Source organism: Castor canadensis, chromosome 17 (assembly GCF_047511655.1).
Source record: "Castor canadensis chromosome 17, mCasCan1.hap1v2, whole genome shotgun sequence".
Lineage (NCBI taxonomy): Eukaryota > Metazoa > Chordata > Mammalia > Rodentia > Castoridae > Castor > Castor canadensis.
In genome coordinates this window covers 12,661,873-12,680,923 of record NC_133402.1, presented here as the reverse complement: position 1 = coordinate 12,680,923, position 19,051 = coordinate 12,661,873, and the positions used below count along the sequence as shown (strand labels likewise).

Sequence of the window (19,051 nt, the reverse complement as noted above, 5' to 3'; positions counted from 1 at the left end):
GCTCATAACAGCATTATTTCACGCAAGGAAGAAAACACTGTCACCAACAACGGAACCCAACCACACCTGGGAATGTCACCTCAGAAACACATCATTGGCTACAACCATGGCTCTTCATCGACTTCTGGTGAAGCCATACATTCATGTCACATCCTAAATTCAAAATGCCACAACTGTCTCCAGACTTGCACATTACTGGCACGGCTGGAGACACAGTTCAAGTACTCACCTCTTTCAAGGCCCAGGTCGGATGAGTCGCGAGGATTTCATAGTCACCAGGAAGGACTTTAAAAAATGCAAACCTAAGAGACACGAAGGACCATGTCATTTCCTCAACCACCTGAGCAGTTCTGATTTTATTTATTTATTTATGGTGCTGGGGTTTGGACTCAGGGCCTATACCTTGAGTCACTCCACCAGCCCTTTTTTGTGAAGGGTTTTTCAAGACAGGGTCTCACAAACTATTTGCCCAGGCTGGCTTCGAACCTCAATCATCCTGATCTCTGCCTCCTGAGTAGCTAGGATTACACGCGTGAGCCACCGGTGCCCAGCTCAGTTTTGATTTTATGACAAATAATGACAGCACAAGAAAAAGTCTGAATTCTCGCACATGTGCCATTAGGAGTTAAATGGCCAAGAAGAAAATTCAATTCTTCCCTGTACGACCCACATCAAAGGGTGCCTGCTGAGCACTCACTGTGCTCCAGGAAGGGTGTCCCCAGGAGAGGGCTGCGGGTCCCCGAAACTCCAGGATTCGGGCAGAAAACCATCTCTGGAGCTCAGCCACAGAACACTCAGCTGGGTTCAAGACTCAGCTGGGTTCAAGAGGCACAAACAGGCAAGGAGAAGGGAGAGGAGGGAGGAGTCCTGTGTAAAGAGGACAGACCGCAGTTTGAGGCAGATGCTGACACAAGGACACTGAGGATATGGGTACAGCAAATGTCAAGCTTTGAATCCCACACAGGTTAGATCTGTTATGTGAAGCAAACCAAAGCCATGCTGGGCTCTGTGCAAAGCTACTACGATGAAGCCCTCAGGATGAAGAGACTCAAGCGGCTATGGGTAAACTGAAACCACAATCCACAGAGCCCAGGCTGCAGATGCTACCACCAGGATCCTGGCATATTACTCTGTAACCCTGAAAGGCACCTGACAATGACAGGCTAATTCTAGTGAAGTGATCTGTAAGCAGCATTCAATTCTCCTTCCACAAGGGTGTTTTACCCTATTAGATATGCCTTTAATAACTGGATGGGGCTTTGAAACACCTTAAATCACAATAAAATTGAAATTGCTGCTGGCTTTCGGTCTTACTAACATTTAGGCTCTACTTCCATTGTGTTCCAGCACTGAGTACCAGTCACTGTCTCAGCGCAGATGAAAGGGACTCAGAAAGATCAAGTTGCTGTTTCTGCATAGTCAGAAACAAACTACAAGGTGGGCATCTCCAATCCAAAAAATCCAAAATCCGAAATGCTCCAAAATACAAGACTTTTTGAGTGCCAACGTGATGTCACAGTGGAAAATTCCACACCATGAAACTTCGTTTCACGTACAAAATTATCTAAAATACTATGTAAGATTACCTTCAGCCCATGTATGAGGTAGATAAGCAACATAAATGCATTTCATCTTTACATCTGGGTCCCATACTCAAGACACTGTATTATGTTGTAGTTTAAATATGAAATGTCCCTCAGAGGACATTTGATGGCTTGGTCCCAGATGCAATGCTCAGAGGTAGGGCTTTTGGATCCTCAGAGCTCTGAACTCATCAATAGATTCATCCATTGATGGATTTATAATTGCACTATGAGGGGGGCCAATTGGAAGGAGTGGATCATCTTGTTCCCAGCCTCTTCCTTTGTCTCTCTCTGTTTGCTGGGTGCCATGAAGTGAGCAGCTTCTCTCTGCTACCCTCTTCCATCATGAGGTATGGTGCCCCAAACACAAAGCCCCAAAACACAGGGCCAAACAACTATGGACTGCAACTGTGAGCCAAAATAAATCTTTTCTCCCTTGAGATGTTTACATAAAGTATTCTGTCATAGCAACAAGAAACTAACATGCACATACATGAAAATATTCCAAAATCTGAAAAATTCCACAATCCAAAACAGTTCTGGTCCCAGGTATTTTGGATGAGGGATACTCAATCTGTTCTAAAACAAAAATCACAGTTCCATGTTCCTTCTACAGACCAAGACTGGAGAGGCACCAATCGAGTAGAAATAAATGTTATTCAAATGAAAACAAATTTCAATCATAATTTTTAAATTAGATAACTTACAAACTTACAATAAACCTCTTTTTCCCACCCAGTCAGTTTTGTGCACTGAAGTAGTTAGTAATGATCTGAATGTTTTCAAAATTAGTGCTTTGAACTATCCTGGCAGTAATCTTGGCACATCTGTTAACATTTACCACTCAACTGTACAGATCCATTAAATAAGAGCTGTAAACTCCACTCGGGAAGGTTAATTAAATAATCATCATTTCTGACTACAAAACAGTTTGATGGCAGTAGTGACAGAATGATGTTTTTCAATCCTAACCGAGCTAACCTACATTGAACAAACATTTATTAAGCACGTATTTCATGTCAGACAGTTTGAAACAATATTAATTTAATCTTCCCAGTCACCTTACAGGGAGGCTCCACAATTATCTTCATTTACAAATGAGGTACAGAGAGTTAAGTAACTTATCCCAGGTCAAACAGCAAACAGGGAAGCCAGGATTCAAACCAGGCACTGGGCTCCAAAGCCAGCCCCATGGTTAAATAAAGGCTACTAAGCCCCCAGCCTGAAGAAGCTACAGCTGATATTAAGTCATCCCACTGATACCAAGGGTCAAATGACCTCCATGTCACAGAGGAGGAACTTGGGGCTCTGGAGGGCATGAACTTGCCGGAAGCTAAGAGGCTGAATCAGAATCTGTACACAGGTGACCTAAACCCACAGCTCCCCCACTCCGTCCCAGCCCACCTCTAGCTGCAAAGCTGGCCACCAGGTCACCCACCACTCACTTTCCGCCTGGCTGCGTGACTGTGGACTGGATCTTTGCTTCAGTGCCAGTGCTCCTGAGGGACACCTGAACTCCTGCGGGGCCCAGGGGCTGCCCTTTGCTGAGGACCTGTGTGGACAAGGAGGTTAGGACGGCAGGCAGAAGGCTCTCTCCTCCTGAGGTGCTCCATTCCTGTTCCTGACCCCAGGAGGCATCTAGAACCTTCTTTGAAAACAGGATGTACATCATGGAACCCTTTCCAAGGTGAAGTGGAGTACAGACCATAAAATTACATTCTACACCACTGAACCTAAGGCACCATCAGTGAAAGAAGTACTGTGTGTCACAAACCACCAAGAAAGAAAATGTTACCCCAGATCCCCACCTCCAAGAAGAGCTCACACCAGAGCAGGGCCTGAGGGCCTCGCTGTGAATGCACAGGGGAAATTAGCCACTGTGGAGTCCATGTCAGCCAGGACATCCACACATCCAACACGGGGCAGCAGAAGGAGAAGGAAATAAAACGCTTTGCTGAGACTCTCAATTGGGAGCAGGCGCTCACATAGGGTGGCACCCCAAATTCACACTCCCGGGGTGCTCCAGGATGCCACAGAGTTTAGATTTCACAATGAAACATCTTTGAGTGGAGCAGAGCACACACAAAGCCTTCTCTGAGGAATGTGACCAGACAGGCCCAGCGAGGACAACACACCCAGGGTCCTGGGAGCACACTCTTCTGACCACATCCCTACCAAAGGCTGGTCCTGCCATGTAGACTCTCACAGCAGGCGATGGCCAGCACCCCAAACCTGACTCCTAGAAGCACCCACCGTTCCACACACCACAGGGGGCACGGGCCACAGACCCCTTGGCTTATCTAGGGTCACATGCCTTTTTAACGGTAAGGAGACCTCATGTATGTTACAGAAAGACAGCAGCCAAACCTTTCCATTCACAGAGAAGCCTGTGAACACGAAGTTGATGTCCCCACCCTTGGTGCAGATATCGCTCACGCCATCCACATACAGCTCTACGTTCGTCGGCTCTGGGGAATGAAGTGGGGAGGGGAGAGGAGATGGGGTGCAAGTCACAGGGGCAGTTTTAGTTCTGGGATACAGCGAGACTAAAACACAGTTTATGGCTAGGTTTCTCTATGTATTTATTTTTGAACACTTAATATTTGCATGATTCAAAATCCAAAAGTACAAGTTATGCAGGGAAAAGTCTCCCTCCCACCCCATTCCCTGTTACCTGCTTTTCCATCTCAGAGGGGACCATCAGTGTGCAGAACACAAATGGTTTAAAAACAGTCTTTCCACCAAGTTCTATCTTGGACTCCACTGAAAATCCACTGTTTAGTTTATTCAGTGCTCACCACGGACCAGGCACAAGCTGAGTACATTCAATCCTCACAACTATCTTAGATCATTATTGAGGGGTAAACTGAGGCATGGAGAGGGGAAAGGATCTCTCTGGAGTGACAGGCTACAATCCAACCTCCCAAAGTGGGCTACAGATCTGTCCCCTGACCAAAGACTTGAATTCAACCATGGTAGGCTAGGATGATAAACTCCAATGCCACTGGAGGTTTGTGGGAAAGAAGTGGGCAGAGCAGGCCGTGGGGACAATGATAAATAGAAAGGGACAACCATTACACAGTTGCCAACTACTGCCACATGGCTCAAGTTGGCACGGCTTCCTGCTTCTCACAGCACTGAAAATATGAATGTCCAGATTTTTCAATATTAGCAAATAATTCACTTTTCTGAGAAAACAGAAGAGTTCCTCATAGCAAGGGTTAAAGTAGAGTTTATAAAAAGTTAGGAAGAGGCTGGGGACATAGCAGTGATAGAGCACTCACCTAGCACATATGAGGCCCTGAGTTTGATCCCCAGAACCGCCAAAAGACCAAAAAAAAAAAAGGTGGCCTTTAACTCTTGATTCTCCGGCCTTTGCCTCCTGAGTGCTAGGATTATAGACATATGCTACCATGCCTGGTCTTGATAAGCTTTTTTATTGAATTATAACACACTTGTAGATCAGTGCACTAAGAATAACAGTATGCCTGTGTGAATTTTCTTGTTTTTTCACTTGCTGAATTTTCACAAAGTGTGCACGCTCATGTAACTGCCACCCAGACAATGAGATAGGACTTTATCAGCCCCCAGAATCACCCCTTCCCAGCACTCATTAACCCTCCTGCCCTACCCACAGGTGACCACCCCCAATCTTCTATAATTGCATGTGTGTTCATTAGTTTTGAACTTGATATACATATATGCTGTTTCTTTCAGTTCTTCATGAGATCCATCTGTACTGTGTGTGACTCTGGTTCATTCTCTTTGTGGTACAGAATTCTTATGTGTAAATATAAAATAATGAAGCCATTGTACTGTTGGTAGACATTTGAGTCACCTCTGATTTCAGTCCTGTGAACATTCTTGTACATATTGTTTGGTACTTGCGTATTTGCAGGGTTTTTTCTTTTTTTCTTTTTTTTGGTGGCACTGGGGTTTGAACTCAGGGCCTCACACTTGCTAGGCAGGTGCTTTACCACTTGAGCCACTCCACCAGCCCTTTTCTGTGTTGAGTTTTTTTGAGACAGGGTCTCGTGAACTATTTGCCCAGGCTGGCTTCGAACCATGATCCTCCTGATCTCTGTCTTCCGAGTAGCTAGGATTATAGGCGTGAGCCACTTGCACCCAGCTGCTTTTTCTTTTTTTCAGTTCTGGGGATTGAACTCAAATGGAGTTTGCTCCCAGTCCTTTTGGTTTTAATGTATTTTTAAGATAGGGTCTGACACTTTGGTCCAGCTGGCAATCCTCCTGTCTCTGCCTCCTGAGTAGCTGGGATCACAAGTATGTACTACAAGTCTGACCGTTTGCATCTTTTTGAATGTATGCCAGGAGTGAAATTCCTGGGTGACAGAATTTATATACACTCAGCTTCAGCAAATATTTCTAAACACCCAGAGTGGATGTGCAGTTCGTGCTTTGCTAGCAGAGTACGATAATTCTGGTCACTTCAGGGCTGGCCAGCACTTGGAATGGTGTCTTCTTTGTTTTTGCTGCTCTGGTGGGTGGGAAGGGGGATATGGTAGTGTCTTGGTGGTTTTGGTCATATTTCTCTCATGGCTGATGAGATTGGACCCTTTTTCATGTTTGTATTCATCATTTGACCAGCCTCTTTTGTGAGACACCTGTTCAAGTCTTTTGTCCTTTTTTTTTTTTTTCTAAAGAACTTCCTCCTAGCCAGGCACTGGTGGCTCACTCCTGTAATCCTAGCTACTCAGGAAGCAGAGATCAGGAGGATATCGGTTCAAAGCCAGCATGAACAAATATCTCAAAAAAACCCTTCGCACAAAAGGGCTGGTCTAGTGGCTCAAGGTGTAGGCCCTGAGTTCAAACCCCAGTACTCCAGAAAAAAAAAAAGAATTAAATGCCAACCTGAGATACTGAGCTCGAGGCCAGCCTGTAATACATGTCTCAAGAAGCAAAAACAAAACAAAAGCCCTGAGGGTGCTAAAACAGAAGCCATCCTGGACAGGAAAAGTCCCCACTCTTGGTTCCTATACCCTTCTACAGTTTCTATTCTAGAAACTGCAAAGGCAAGTTTCTAGAATGAGGTGCAGCACAGGAAAAGATGCCTATTTTAAGAAAGACAACAGACAGCCTTTAAGGTAGATCTAACGTAAAGCCAAACTAAAGTGACAAGGAGGAAAAAAAAAAAAAAACTCTTCCCTACTAAACTGCCTGGACAAACTGCCACTAAGTCAATATTGTGAACATCACATCTGGTTGTTTAGCTAACTTACCAAAACTCCACCCTAGGGGAGGCTCAATCTTCAGAATGAAATCCCCCTAAAAGGAAAAACAATGAGCATCAAAGACGTGAAGCAGATGGCCCTGGATTAACGTAGTCCAGTGCCACGCATGATCTAAACTGTTACTCCTGAAATGATGTTCTCCTCGTCAGTGCAAAGGGTTGGCATGCATCCTTACGAACTAAAATTTCTTTTTTTTTTTTTGGCAGTACTGGATTTGAACTCAGGGCCTTTACTTGCTAGGTAGGTGCTCCATCACTTGAACCACTCCCCAATCCTTTTTTACTTTTAGTTAATTTTTGAGATAGGGTCTTGCTGAATTTACGCCCAGGCCATCCTGGACCACAATCCTCCTATTTGTGCTTCCCCATGTAGCTGGGGATGACAGGAGTGCAATACTGCACCCGGCCATTGGTTGAGATAGGGTCTCTCAAACTATTTGCCCAGCCTGGCCTCCAACCACACTGGTCCCAATCTCCACCTCCTGAGTAGCTAAGATACCAGGCATGAGTCACATAACCTGGCCTAAAATTTCTTAAAGCTACGTTTGACTCCTCAATCCTTGTTTCTTGAGCTTGATATTAATAGATAATATAGATAAAAATAGTTAAGTAGTAAATTAATCCTACACAATGTGTATCAAAGGAATATCTATTGTTGGGCTGTAAGTAATCATTTAAAAATTGAGAAAAGCCTAGGTATTCATAAATAGAGAAGGGGTTAAGTGACCTACAGTCTTGGATTTAACTCTGACATTCAATAAAAAGGCAGCAATAAGCCGTGCATAGCAGCTCACACCTGTAATCCCAATGACTTGGGAGATGGAGGTAGAGAATCTTGGTCATTAGCTAGCCCCAGACAAAAGCACGAGATCCAGTCCAGTGCAGTGGCTCAAACCTGTAATCCTAGCTACTTGGGAGACAGAGATCAGGAGGATCAAGGTTTGAGGCCTGTCTGGGCAAAAAGTTCACTAGACCCCATCTCAACTAATAAGCTGGGCGTGATAGTGTGCACCTGTCATCCCAGCTACAGTGGGAAGCATAAACAGGAGGACTGTCGTCTGGCTGGCCTAAGCATAAAGTGAGACCCTATCTCAAAAATAATCAAAAGCAAAAAAAAAAGGTTGGGGACATGGCTCAAGTAGTAGAGTGCCTGTCCAGCAAGCACAAGGTCTGAGTTTAAACCCTGGTACTGCCAAGAGGAAAAAAAAAAAAAAAAAGGCAGCAATAGATGTATACAGACTAATATTAAAACATGGAAGGAAAAAAACCAGACTTTCCTGGGGTGATGCTTTTCACTGCCATATGGGAAAAACCAAATTGCAGAATAATGTCTACTGTCTGATTCTATTTATAAAAAAAAAAATTAAATCAAAACTATGCACATTGCCAGGTATGGTGGTGCACACCTATAATCCCAGCACTCAGGAGGCTGAGACAGGAGGATCTTGAGTTTGAGGTCAGCCTGGGCTACATAGTGAGACCCTGTCTAAAAAAAAATTAATCAATTGTGTATTTTGACAATTTTCACAACCTCCTATAAATCTGTATTTCCAAATAAAAAGGTGAAATATGGGGAGAATGAGCTTGTGGAAGTAGAGGTGAACATGGATATACATCTACACACGTTTGCATACGTGTACATACGTCTTTGTGGACGCCTGCATGACTGTAAGTAGAGAGAAAGCATCTGTTAAGATGCACACCAAAACCTTTACCAGAGGGGGTCACTGCAGAGAGGGGATGGGACTAGGGGGCAAAAGGGAATAAACTAACTCCATCCGATTCCAAACACCTGGATTTGGCGGGGTATTGGTACCTCACACCTGTAATTCTACTCACGAGGCAGAGATAGGGAGAACTGTGGTTCAAGGACAGCCCAGGAAAATAGTTCATGAAAACCTATCTCAAAAATACACACACAGAAAGGGGTTCCTGGAGTGGCTCAAGTGGTAGCGCGCCTGTCTTCTAAGCATGGAGCCATGAGTTCAAACCCCAGTACCACCACAAAAAAAAAAAAAAAAAAAAGGACCTGGATTTGTCTTCACAGAGTCATGCTACTTTCATAACTTTTTAACAATATTAAAAATGTTTTTACAAGCTGCTCACACATTAAGGGTTCTATTAAGTCAGTCTCTTCACCTTAGAACTACTGGGGTCTCTGTGCTGTCCTACCCAGCACTGTGTTTAGCTCATTCCTGGCCTCTACTCACAAAGTTAACTGTGGTACCTTCCATAAGGAGACTGTCTACTGACATTGTCAAATGTCCTTGGGGACATGGAGACAACTGCATTCCACCCAACTAGCTGATAAGTTGTCTCCCTTGGAATCTGGCTAGCACTGCTGTATTCTACTGATTATTGACAAAACAAATGCAGACCAGCATGGTGGCACATGTCTGTAATCCCAGCACTTGGGAGGCTAAGGCAGGAGGGTCATGGGAACTCAAGGTCAGTCTGGGCTACATACTGAATTCCAGGCCAACCTAAGACATATAGCAAAATCTCAAGAGAAGGAAGCCTTTGCTGGAGTGGGGAAGGCCTTATTCTAGTTGGCACAGCCCTTGTGGACACACTAATTACTTTCCATTGTAAAAAACAAGCGGTGAAGACTGAAGTGGCCCCTCCTCTTACCTTATCATACAAGGGAATCATAAAGTAGCCATTGTTAGGGGCACAGTCTGTCTGGTATTTCAAAGTCCCATGCTTGGTGTACAGCTTTATCTGGAAAGGCAGGAAAGAATATGGAAGTCATGGTATGGCCTTTGAGAATTAAGCTCACAGGTTATGCCTGGATGCTTCCAATCAAAGAGCATTTGCTGAGGGCTGACACTATAGGCCAGCTAGTAACACTGAAATGTGAGACGGTCACCCCAAAATAATGACATCCAAACCTAATCTAAAGCCTATCCCAACAGCCTTGTTTTCAGTGCTTTTCAGTTTTAGCAGCCGTCTACTTTGTTCACAGCCGTTTCTGGGTCTAAAACAAACTTTCAGATTTCACTGTTAGTAGGGTGCGTATTAAAATGCAGGTTTCTGCCTGGCTCAAGTGGCAGAGCACCTGCCTAGCAAGCGTCAGGCCCTGAGTTCAAACCCCAGTACCACCAAAAAAAAAAATACAGATTTCTGAGCATCACCTCATTTTTCTCAAGTAGGGACAGGGGTGAGGATCTGGATTACTGGGGCCCAATGGTTCCATGTGCCTGGGAAAGCATTTACCCAGGACCTTCATTTTCTCTTTACTGCCACTCTCAGAGCAAAAATACATGAACAAGACAGGTAAAGAATGTGCCCCTAGAGGACTTTCCAAACCCCCTCCATCGTGAGCATTCGCGGACACAAAGTGTTCACCCAGTAAGATAAACTGGCAATATCTGGTGACCTTGGACAACTCATTTCCCCCCCAGAAGCTCCCTTTTTCCATTGATAAAAAGAGAGCCATTCCCCCTCAGCATGGTTAGACAGACTGACATTAATGCAGCCCACACTTTCAAAACAAAAGTGGTTTGTAACAATAGCTAGTATCACTCTGGAGAAAAAGGCATGATCACAGTCTGAATGCTAAGCAAATTCCCAATTCCCTAACCTCACCTGCATGGCTCAGTCACTCTGAGCCTCCGTTTCTATGTCTGTGAAAGGACATGGTTGGGTCTGATGACATCTAAAAGCCTGGCCTCTAAAATATGAGTGCTCTGTGACCAAGATTCAGAAATGACAGTGTTGACTCTTACCAGCTCAGATGTGCAAAGCAGCTACCTTACACCAGCACACTCGGGAAAGAAAAGTGTGAACTAACATGTAGACGGTAGCTCTTTGTGTGCAGTAACCAGGTAATGCTACGTGGCCTGGGACAGCACCTTGTTTACTCTCGGTACTCAATCAATACAAAACACATTTGTTCCAGGCCATGAAGAAATTCAGATGCATGCACTGAAAGCAAGGATTGGAAATTCACCAGACTGGAGAGCGAGCAGGCCATCCCAATGTGCATTCCTCTACAGGGTTGAGCACCTCGAAACCCAAGCCATGCTCTGCAGCCCAGAGATTAGCTGGTTATCCAGAGAAATCAGAAATCCGGTTTATAATGCTAAGTTTCCTGAGTGCTAAAGTATTAGCACCTGATATGATTTTTCCTTTGAACAGTACAGGGCACTGCGAAGGAACAGAATGTCAATTTCCAGCAAGTAGGGATTTTGTTTTGCTCTGCCCCATCTGAGAAAGGCCTCACTATATGACCAAGCTCCATAAGTAGTTGTCAACTGAATGAATCGGATGCAAAAACACCCAGAAGGGAAGAAGGCTGCAGAGAGTGAGGGTCACTGAAGTGGAACACGACATAATCAAGAAATGACTGTGTCCTCATTTACGTGTCTCTCATAAAGTAGACTGGGACACAGGGTGGCCACATAAACCTACATCAAGTTTATACATATGAAATGTCTGATTTCATAATCAGGAATTACGAAAGAACGAGCAGGTCCTCAGCCACCTGGACAGGCAGGCCTAGGGCTCAAGGAACACACTTCACAATGGAGCAAAAACCTGCTCTCTGTTGTCAAGGTCACTATTAGTCCTGGGTGGTTGAGGGGAATGTCAGCCCCTGGCTGCCTTCCCCTTCCTCCCAGAGCCCCAGGAAACTACAGATTGCAAAAGACTTTCCAAGGCAGACTCTGAAATGCTCTGTGCCTGCAAACCCAGGGAGTGGCATGCGTACTTGGCAACATGTCTCCAACGATTCTAGGAGCCTTTAAGACTAAAACAGGTAGATGGGCAGAGGACAGCTGGGCCTTGAAATGAAAACCAATTCTCTTCATTAAGAAATCATGGTGGGCTGGTGGAGTGGCTCAAGCCATAGAGCGCCTGCCTAGTAAGCCTGAGGCCCTGAGTTCAAACCTCAGTGCCGCCAAAAAGAAAAAAAAAGAGAGAGAGGGAGAGCTTCCCTCCCAAGACCATCCTACAGGTACAAAAACTCGGACTTGGAGCACTGCCAGAGCAAGGGGATGGTGGGGTGTGAGACAGACATTAAACCCTCTCCCAATCCTTAGTAACATGCCTTGCAGAATCCTGGGGTTCAGCCCTTTACTGCCAGCACTGGGGCAGCTCAGAGGCCTTCAGATGGCCTTTGGGGTCCTGTGCCCCAGCCCCTTACTTTAGCATCTCCCTGCCTCTTCCTTTTCCTCTCAAATCACCTCCTGGGTACCTGCCCTTTGCCTCTTCCCTTTCCCTTCCCTTCTCCCACAAATCATCAGTCCCCTCCTGAAATGAGGGGTCTCTCATTTCACCTCTGGGTCCCTCCCATCCACCCTGACAAGTGTCCCAGGCCCCTACCTCCATCCCTACCCCCCTCTTCTCAAAAGCCTTCTGGGTCATAATCCCACTGGGCTGATATATTTAATAGAGCTTTCCAACTTAAATAATAATTATTTTAAAAAAAGACACAAATCTCTGGTGTCACTCCAAGAGCTAATCAGGATGGCAATCAGGGCAGCTGGCAACTCCATTTTCCGAGGGAAAGAGGGGAGGAGGGGACAAGCACCCAGCCCCCAGAGGTCCCAGTAATGATCACTGAGTCAGGGTCTATGGGATGGGAATGGGTCCTAATTAAAAGCACTCCAGGGGGTGGAAGTCAGAAAAACAATGGAGCAGAGGGCCTGGGTTTTGGAGTTTGGGGGACTAAAGTGTGGTTTCCAGGTTTTGCAATATGGGTTCGGAGAGATCTGAGTTCCAGAGGGTCTGTGTCTAGGTTTTGGAGAGTCGGGGTCTGGCACTCCCACCTGTGGCTGGCCCATGGGGGGTGAGGGAGTTTGGTGGGGTGGGGGTGGGGGTCCCCAGAAAGCAACGCCTACGTGGGTCTGGTGGAAGGCGCCCGGAGTCAGAGGCGGAGCCACCGCGGCCCAGAGAAGCCGAGAGCCGGGCCGAGGGTCACACCGCGTGTCGGGCCGAACGGGCGTGGGCGCTCACCTCGATGAGCGAGTAGTTGATCTCCACGTCCGACTTGACGAAGCCCCCGCAGCCCACCACGATGTCCTCGGAGCCGCGCGCCGGTCCCACGCCGCTCAGCAGCAGCAGCAGCAACACAGTGACGGCCACCCCCATGTGACCCGGCGGCCCCGCACCCCGGCCCACCCGCATGGCCCGGTCTACCTCTGCTGACCCTCGGCAGGCCACCCGGTCCCGCCCCTCACACCGCACGCTGCCGGCTGCTTCCTCCTCCTTGCCAGGTGACAGCCCAGGCCCCGCCCCACCCCCGCCCTGCGCAGGCGCGTTGCGGCCCCACGCCACGCCCCCAGAAAAGGGCGCTACAGCGCATGCTCAGCAAGGAACCGAGACTTCGTGTGCCCTCTGGAGGCCTGGAGGACTCCGCGCCCCCACTGGCAGGTGCAATACAAAGGTAAGCAGGCGCGCTTCCTTGCACATCCTCCAAAGACGAATTCTATTTTACATTCTATACCACGAAATATCCAAAAACCTTCCTGAATCTTTTTACCCTATATATTTCCCACGTGATGTATAATCTCAAAAGGCCCTTTTGGTAATGTGTGAATTGGTGCATTCACACCAATTGGTGTTTAAAAAAAAGTTTAAAAGTTAAAAAATTTAAAAGCTCAGTATAATATTAAAGAAGATATTTGATTTTCATCTTAGCGCTAACGTTTGTACAGAAACGGACTTTTAAGGGTTCCCCCCCTAAGGCTGAGTCGCATGCAGTTTAATGCACTTTTGAATTCATTTTCTTTAAGACGAAACAAGATTTGCCTGAAAATAAGTCCAAATATCAGCGTGCTGTATTTTGTCTGAAGACTGAGCATACAGTATAGGGTAGACAGAATTTAATTGCAATGCCTGCCTGAAAACAGACAAAACTTGCTTTTCTGGCCTGATATTTAGAATTCTTCCATTTTGCTCCTTAAAAGAACCCAAGTCGGGCTGGCAGAGTAGCTCAGGTAAGAGCCCCTGCCTAGCAAGCATGAGGCCCTGAATTCCAATCCCAGTAGCACCAAAACAAAAAAGAACAAGTACTTTATTTTGATAATTTTTCTATTTTGTTTCTAAATGATTAGTGAAAAGAAGACTTTCCACTGTAATTCTCCATTATGGCAACAACTTAAGCCAACTACAACTAAAAGTCACACTGAGTTTAAGCTATACAATGACCAAAGCCTTTATATAAGGGTCTGAATCGTTACAGTGCTGCAAGGGAATGATACATTGATTGAGCGCCCCAACCATGAGTGCATCTGAATTCAGTTGCTCGCTCTGCATTTTCAATGAACTATGCAGTGAGACTCTCACTATTCAGTGAGAGACAGACACTATTTATTTGTTGGCATCTGTTCTTTATAACCACAATTGAAGGGCAATGTTTTTTTCTTTCTTTCTTTCTTTCTTTTTTTTTTTTTTTTGGCAGTACTAGGGCTTGAACTCAGGTCCTCACACTTGCTAGGCAGGCACGTTGTGGCCCCTCCACCAGCCCTTTTTTATGTTGGGTTTTTCCAGAGATAGGGGCTCATGAACTATTTGCCCCGGCTGGCTTCAAGCCTCAGTCTTCCTGATCTCTGTCTCCTAAGTAGCTAGGATTACAGACGTGAGCCACCGGCACCCAGCTAAAGGGCAATGCTTTTCACCCTCCTTAACACGAATTCCTGGTTTGTCTTAGAAAGTCATCAAGGTATTGAAAACCACAATAAGAGGACTGGTCGTGTCCTGGGAAACTTCTCATCTTACAGAATAGTCATCTGAAGCCCCAGAGGCAAAAGGACTTGTCTGCAACTTCGTGCACACAGCTGTAGTCTGTTCTTAGAGCTAGAAAGTAGGACTCAGGCTCCCGGGCTCTGTTCTTGGCTCACCTCTACTGATTTCTTCTATGTTCTTCTAACTTCCTGGTCATTCCCTCAATTCATCTTCAAATACAAAATGAAGTACCAGGGCTGTGGCAATGCTGGGGGTAGCTTACAAGGGAGAGGGCTCTAGCTTCCCCACAATCTCCATCAGCCTCCACCAAAAGCACCCCAAAGAAACACACAAGGTGTGTCAACAGTAGTCCTGACACAGTCAGCTTCCGGACAAACCCTGGGTTCTCTTGGAGCCCACTCTTCCAGAAGACTTGGGCAGGAGGTTCGCTGAAGGGGTACTGACAGCAGAGTTGGGAAGAGTCAGAAAGACAGAGGAGACAAGAGTGGGGAAACCCGCAATGGGAGGCCCTGAGGGAGATGAGGCTGCAGGGAGGATTGGGACAAGATCTCCTGAAGAAAGGGGGCAGCCAGGGATGGCAAAGGGAGGTTTTCCTTCTTCACCAAAACTGAGCATCTGGGCTTATCTGTCTAAAAGAGCCAAGCTCTTCAGCAACTTTGAAAGGAATGTCTGCTCACTGCAGAAAGAAGGAAAATGGGAAAGAAAATTAGGGTTTCCCGTGGTCACTGCTTTTGATAATGTTGTAAACAGAAGTTTCTAGGAAAGGACCAGTGGTAAACTCTGACACAAGCCACACACCCACACACCTGCGTTGACACTCAGGAAGATCGCCTGGCTTCCTTCTGTTTTCCCCACCTTAGGCTCCCCACCCCTACATGGGGAGTTGAACTCAGGGCCTCCTGCTTGCTATGCAAGCCTCTACCCTCGGGCCACACCCCCACTCCAACACATTTCCTTTTCTCTTCTTGTAAGCACCGTGACCTATTTTGAACTATTATCTCTTCTCGTGGTATTTCAAAGCCACCTGTCCACATCTGCATATTTCTGCAGTGGCGTGTTAAGCCGCTGGTTAGAACCTCTGGACTACGTTTATAATACCACCTTAGTGCTCAGTGATCTTGTGCCCTGCGCTGGGCACCTCACGCAGCTCTTCATTAGGACTCTTCTTACATAGCCAGACGTCTGTCCCCCGTCCTAGAACACTTAGCTGACTCCGTGCCTCCTGCTGTGCCCACCTGTTGGTTCTTTTATCAGGATGCATGCCTGGGAATTGCTGGATCCGAAGAATTTGGGGTTTGGGATGCACTGGTTGCATGGGATGCCTACCACTGCTCGTGGGGGTTCGGGGATGCCCCCCCCCCCGCGCGCGCCCGGCCCAACTGACCTGGCTTGACCCCGATGGTTCCACCCTTGCAGCGCCGCGGACCTTGTCCCTGGCCTTCGGATCCCGATCTCGAGCTCCAATCCCAGCCAAACTCGCCAGGCCCCGCCCCTTCGCGGTCCCCGAGCGCGGCGCGGAGGCTGCCTGGGACCGACTCTCAGACAGACGGACGCTGGACAGACAGACGGACGGAGGGAGCCCGATGGCCGCACCAGGCGAGCCCTGCGCGGGGCACGGGGTGAGTGTCCACCCCATCTCTTCTTTCCCCTGCTGGATACCTCGGGCTGCGATACTGCGGAGGGAGGTACCCCCCAAATTCTTGGTCCCAGGACTCGAAAAGACCTGCTCCCCTGTTACAATCCCAGTGGCTGGGGATTGAGACTGCCCCCTTCCCCAGGACCCAGCTCTATTCTAGGGACCGCCAGCCCTCCCGGCTGCTGGAGACCTTGACCCTCATTTGCATAAAGCTAGTGGACACACACACCCCCGCCGTCTTCTAGACGCCCAGCCTCCTCAGCTTCCTCTGCCCACCTGCACTGCAAAGCACTCGAGAGAGAGGGGTCACCAGGTGGACATGAGGATCACAAAGTCCCAGCATCTCAGGGGCTGATAAGAGAGGCCATAGTGAGAACCGATTTCATCCAGGGCTTCCTCAGTGTCCAGCGTGGTGCTGTGGCTTTAGGGCTCTCAATCCACTTGCTATACTCTTAGTGGGAGAGTCCATGGTGCCCCCTATACAGAGAAGGAAACTGAGGCCCACGCAAGGTGAAAACCCCATGCCTGCTAAGTGGTTACATTTAGTTTAGCTCTGTGTATCCTATTTGTGAGGCTTGAAGGAAACAGTTCCCCTCCTCTCCTGCCTCTGTCTACTGGTCTGTGAGATGGGCACAGTAGCATCTTACTTCCTACAGTGACAGTCTGTGCCTAGCATTCATTATGGAGCCCAGGTCCTCTAGCCCAGGTCTCCAGGACCCATCTCCCAGCACGTGGTTCTAATCCCAGCCCCATGGCTTCGTAGCTAGGCAGCATCAGGCAAGTTACTCCCTGGGCCTCATCTTCCTTACCTGCTAAATCAGTATGATGATTGCATCTGCCTTATGGAGTTGGTATCAGGATGAAAAGAGTTAAAAGAAAAAAAAGAATTAAAAGATATTCCAAAGGGGCCAGGTATAGTGGTTCACATCTGTAATCCCAGCTACTTGGGGGGCAGAAATGGATCACCATTCAAGGCCAGCCAAGGAAGGTATTCCAAAGACAGCTTGGAATATTTTTGTGTTTGTGTAAATATTAGGAGTCCAAAAGTTGTCTGACCCCATAGGCAGGTAAGTTGGGACCCCTTGTAGTGTACCATCCTAAGGGAGCCCTTGGTGTTCAATTCAGGTCTGGAACCAGACGGAGCCGGAGCCTGCTGCCTACCACTTTCTGAGCCTGTGCTTCCTAAGAACAGCAGGAGTCTGGGCGCCCCCCATGTACCTCTGGGTCCTTGGCCCCATCTACCTCCTCTACATCCTCCGCCATGGCCGGGGCTACCTGCGGATGTCTCGCCTCTTCAAAGTCAAAATGGTAGCTGTGGACATTGTGCGCCTGGAACTGAACAATGTGGGGGAGGGGGCAGGTGGTAATCTGGTGCAGGAAGGCTCCTCCTATCTAGGAACACACAGAGTAGATGCAAGAAGGGAACCTGTTCATCAAACAGATCAATACTAGCGAGGAGACAGAGGTAAACACAGGGGACAAAGTTCCCAAACAGATTTGGTATTATTAAAATCATTGTGTGAGCGTGCACACACAACCACACACACACACACATATGTGTTCCTGGACAGCACATAGCAGTCCTATCTTGGCACTTCCCACTGTGCCATGTGGACTTTTGGGGTACACAAGATGATCTTAGGGCCACACTTAAAAACTTTAAGAACACCTTGGGCCTGTTAGGTGCTGGGCCTGGACACAGTGGCTCACACTTGTAATCCTAGCTACTTGGGAGGCAGAGCTAGGTAGGATCAAGATTCAAGGCCAGGTGGTACAAAATGTTCAAGAGACCACGTCAACCCATAAAAAACCTGTCATCCCAGCTATGCAGCAAGTGTAAAGAGTAGGATCTCAGGCAGTCCAGGCTAACCCAGGCATAAAAGCAAGAACCTATTTGAAAGGCAAAAAGGGCTGGGGGCATGGCTCAAGTGATGGAGTGCCCAACTACCAATCATGAGGCCCTGAGTTCAAACTCCAGTCCCACCAAAAACAAAAACTTGAACAGTTATGCTTTTATTTTGTGTTGCTTTCTTTTATTTTTTGGTGCGGGGACTGAGCCCACCGCCTTGTGCGTGTAAAGTATATACACTACCCTGAGTCCCACCCCCACCCCAGTTCTGTATTTATTTTTGCTTCCCCACTGGTGGTACTATTGAATAATCTTTTTAAATTGGTATGCATTTATAGGGTGTTTAATAACACACTGCCATTCCAAGCAGGAGCCTTTCTGCTCATTCATCATTGTGTTCTGCAATCGTCTACAGAATGTTCTTCAATCTCATTTATTCCCATGCCACTTTGCTCACGACAGCTCTGTTACCTTCCACGTATCCAGGGGTTGGCAAACTGAAGGACCAGGTAGAGAAGCTTTGTGGGCCATGGTACCTTCCAAATACTCAGCTCTGCCCATGTGGCATGACTGTGTTTCAATAAAACTTTTTTATAGTCACCGAAAGGTGAATGTCATCTGATTTTCTCTTTTTATTTTTAAAGTCTTTTTTTTTGCCAGGCGCCAGTGGCTCACACCTGTAATCCTAGTTACTCCTAAGGCAGCGATCAGGAAGATCAAAATTGGAGGGCAGCCTAGGCAACAAAATTGAGACCCTATCTTAACGCAAATATCCAATGCAAAAGGGGGGGGGGGTGCTGGTGCAGTGGCTGAAGTGGTAGAGCGCCTGCCTAGCAAGCATAAGGCCTTGAGTTCAAACCCCAGTACCACAAAAACAAAAATAATAATAACCTTTTTTTTCAATGATTGAAAAATGTAGAAACCACAGAAACAGACAGCAGGCCCAGCTCAGCCTGTGGGTGGGAACTGACTTGTGTGTGCACACGTTCGCTTTCCTTCTTGCTCTTTTATTTAAAAGAGATCAGTACATGGTAGGGAGACTGCAG

At 47.0% G+C, this 19,051-nt stretch overlaps 2 protein-coding genes across 5 annotated transcripts in view; one reads left to right on the top strand and one right to left on the bottom strand.

Annotated features, from left to right (window-relative positions):
• The window catches only part of LOC109697740 (BOS complex subunit NOMO1), a 53,413-nt gene extending 40,365 nt beyond the window's left edge, over positions 1 to 13,048 (bottom strand). Inside the window, exons 1-6 of the mRNA XM_020181576.2 lie at positions 12,790 to 13,048; positions 9,463 to 9,552; positions 6,821 to 6,866; positions 3,951 to 4,051; positions 3,029 to 3,135; positions 230 to 302 (exon numbers count right to left, since the gene is read on the bottom strand). Coding sequence (XP_020037165.2) covers positions 230 to 302; positions 3,029 to 3,135; positions 3,951 to 4,051; positions 6,821 to 6,866; positions 9,463 to 9,552; positions 12,790 to 12,960 — 588 coding nt within the window. The 5' untranslated portion in view covers positions 12,961 to 13,048. The remainder of the gene's footprint in view (positions 1 to 229; positions 303 to 3,028; positions 3,136 to 3,950; positions 4,052 to 6,820; positions 6,867 to 9,462; positions 9,553 to 12,789) is intronic.
• A 2,953-nt stretch (positions 13,049 to 16,001) lies between these two features.
• The window catches only part of Abcc6 (ATP binding cassette subfamily C member 6), a 49,094-nt gene continuing 46,044 nt past the window's right edge, over positions 16,002 to 19,051 (top strand). For all 4 annotated transcript variants that reach the window (XR_012443297.1, XM_074060446.1, XM_074060445.1 and 1 more), the window contains exons 1-2: positions 16,002 to 16,139; positions 17,282 to 17,464. Coding sequence is in view for 3 of the 4 variants with exons in the window: in XM_074060446.1 (XP_073916547.1) it covers positions 16,104 to 16,139; positions 17,282 to 17,464 (219 nt within the window). In the remaining variant the exon portion in view is untranslated. The remainder of the gene's footprint in view (positions 16,140 to 17,281; positions 17,465 to 19,051) is intronic.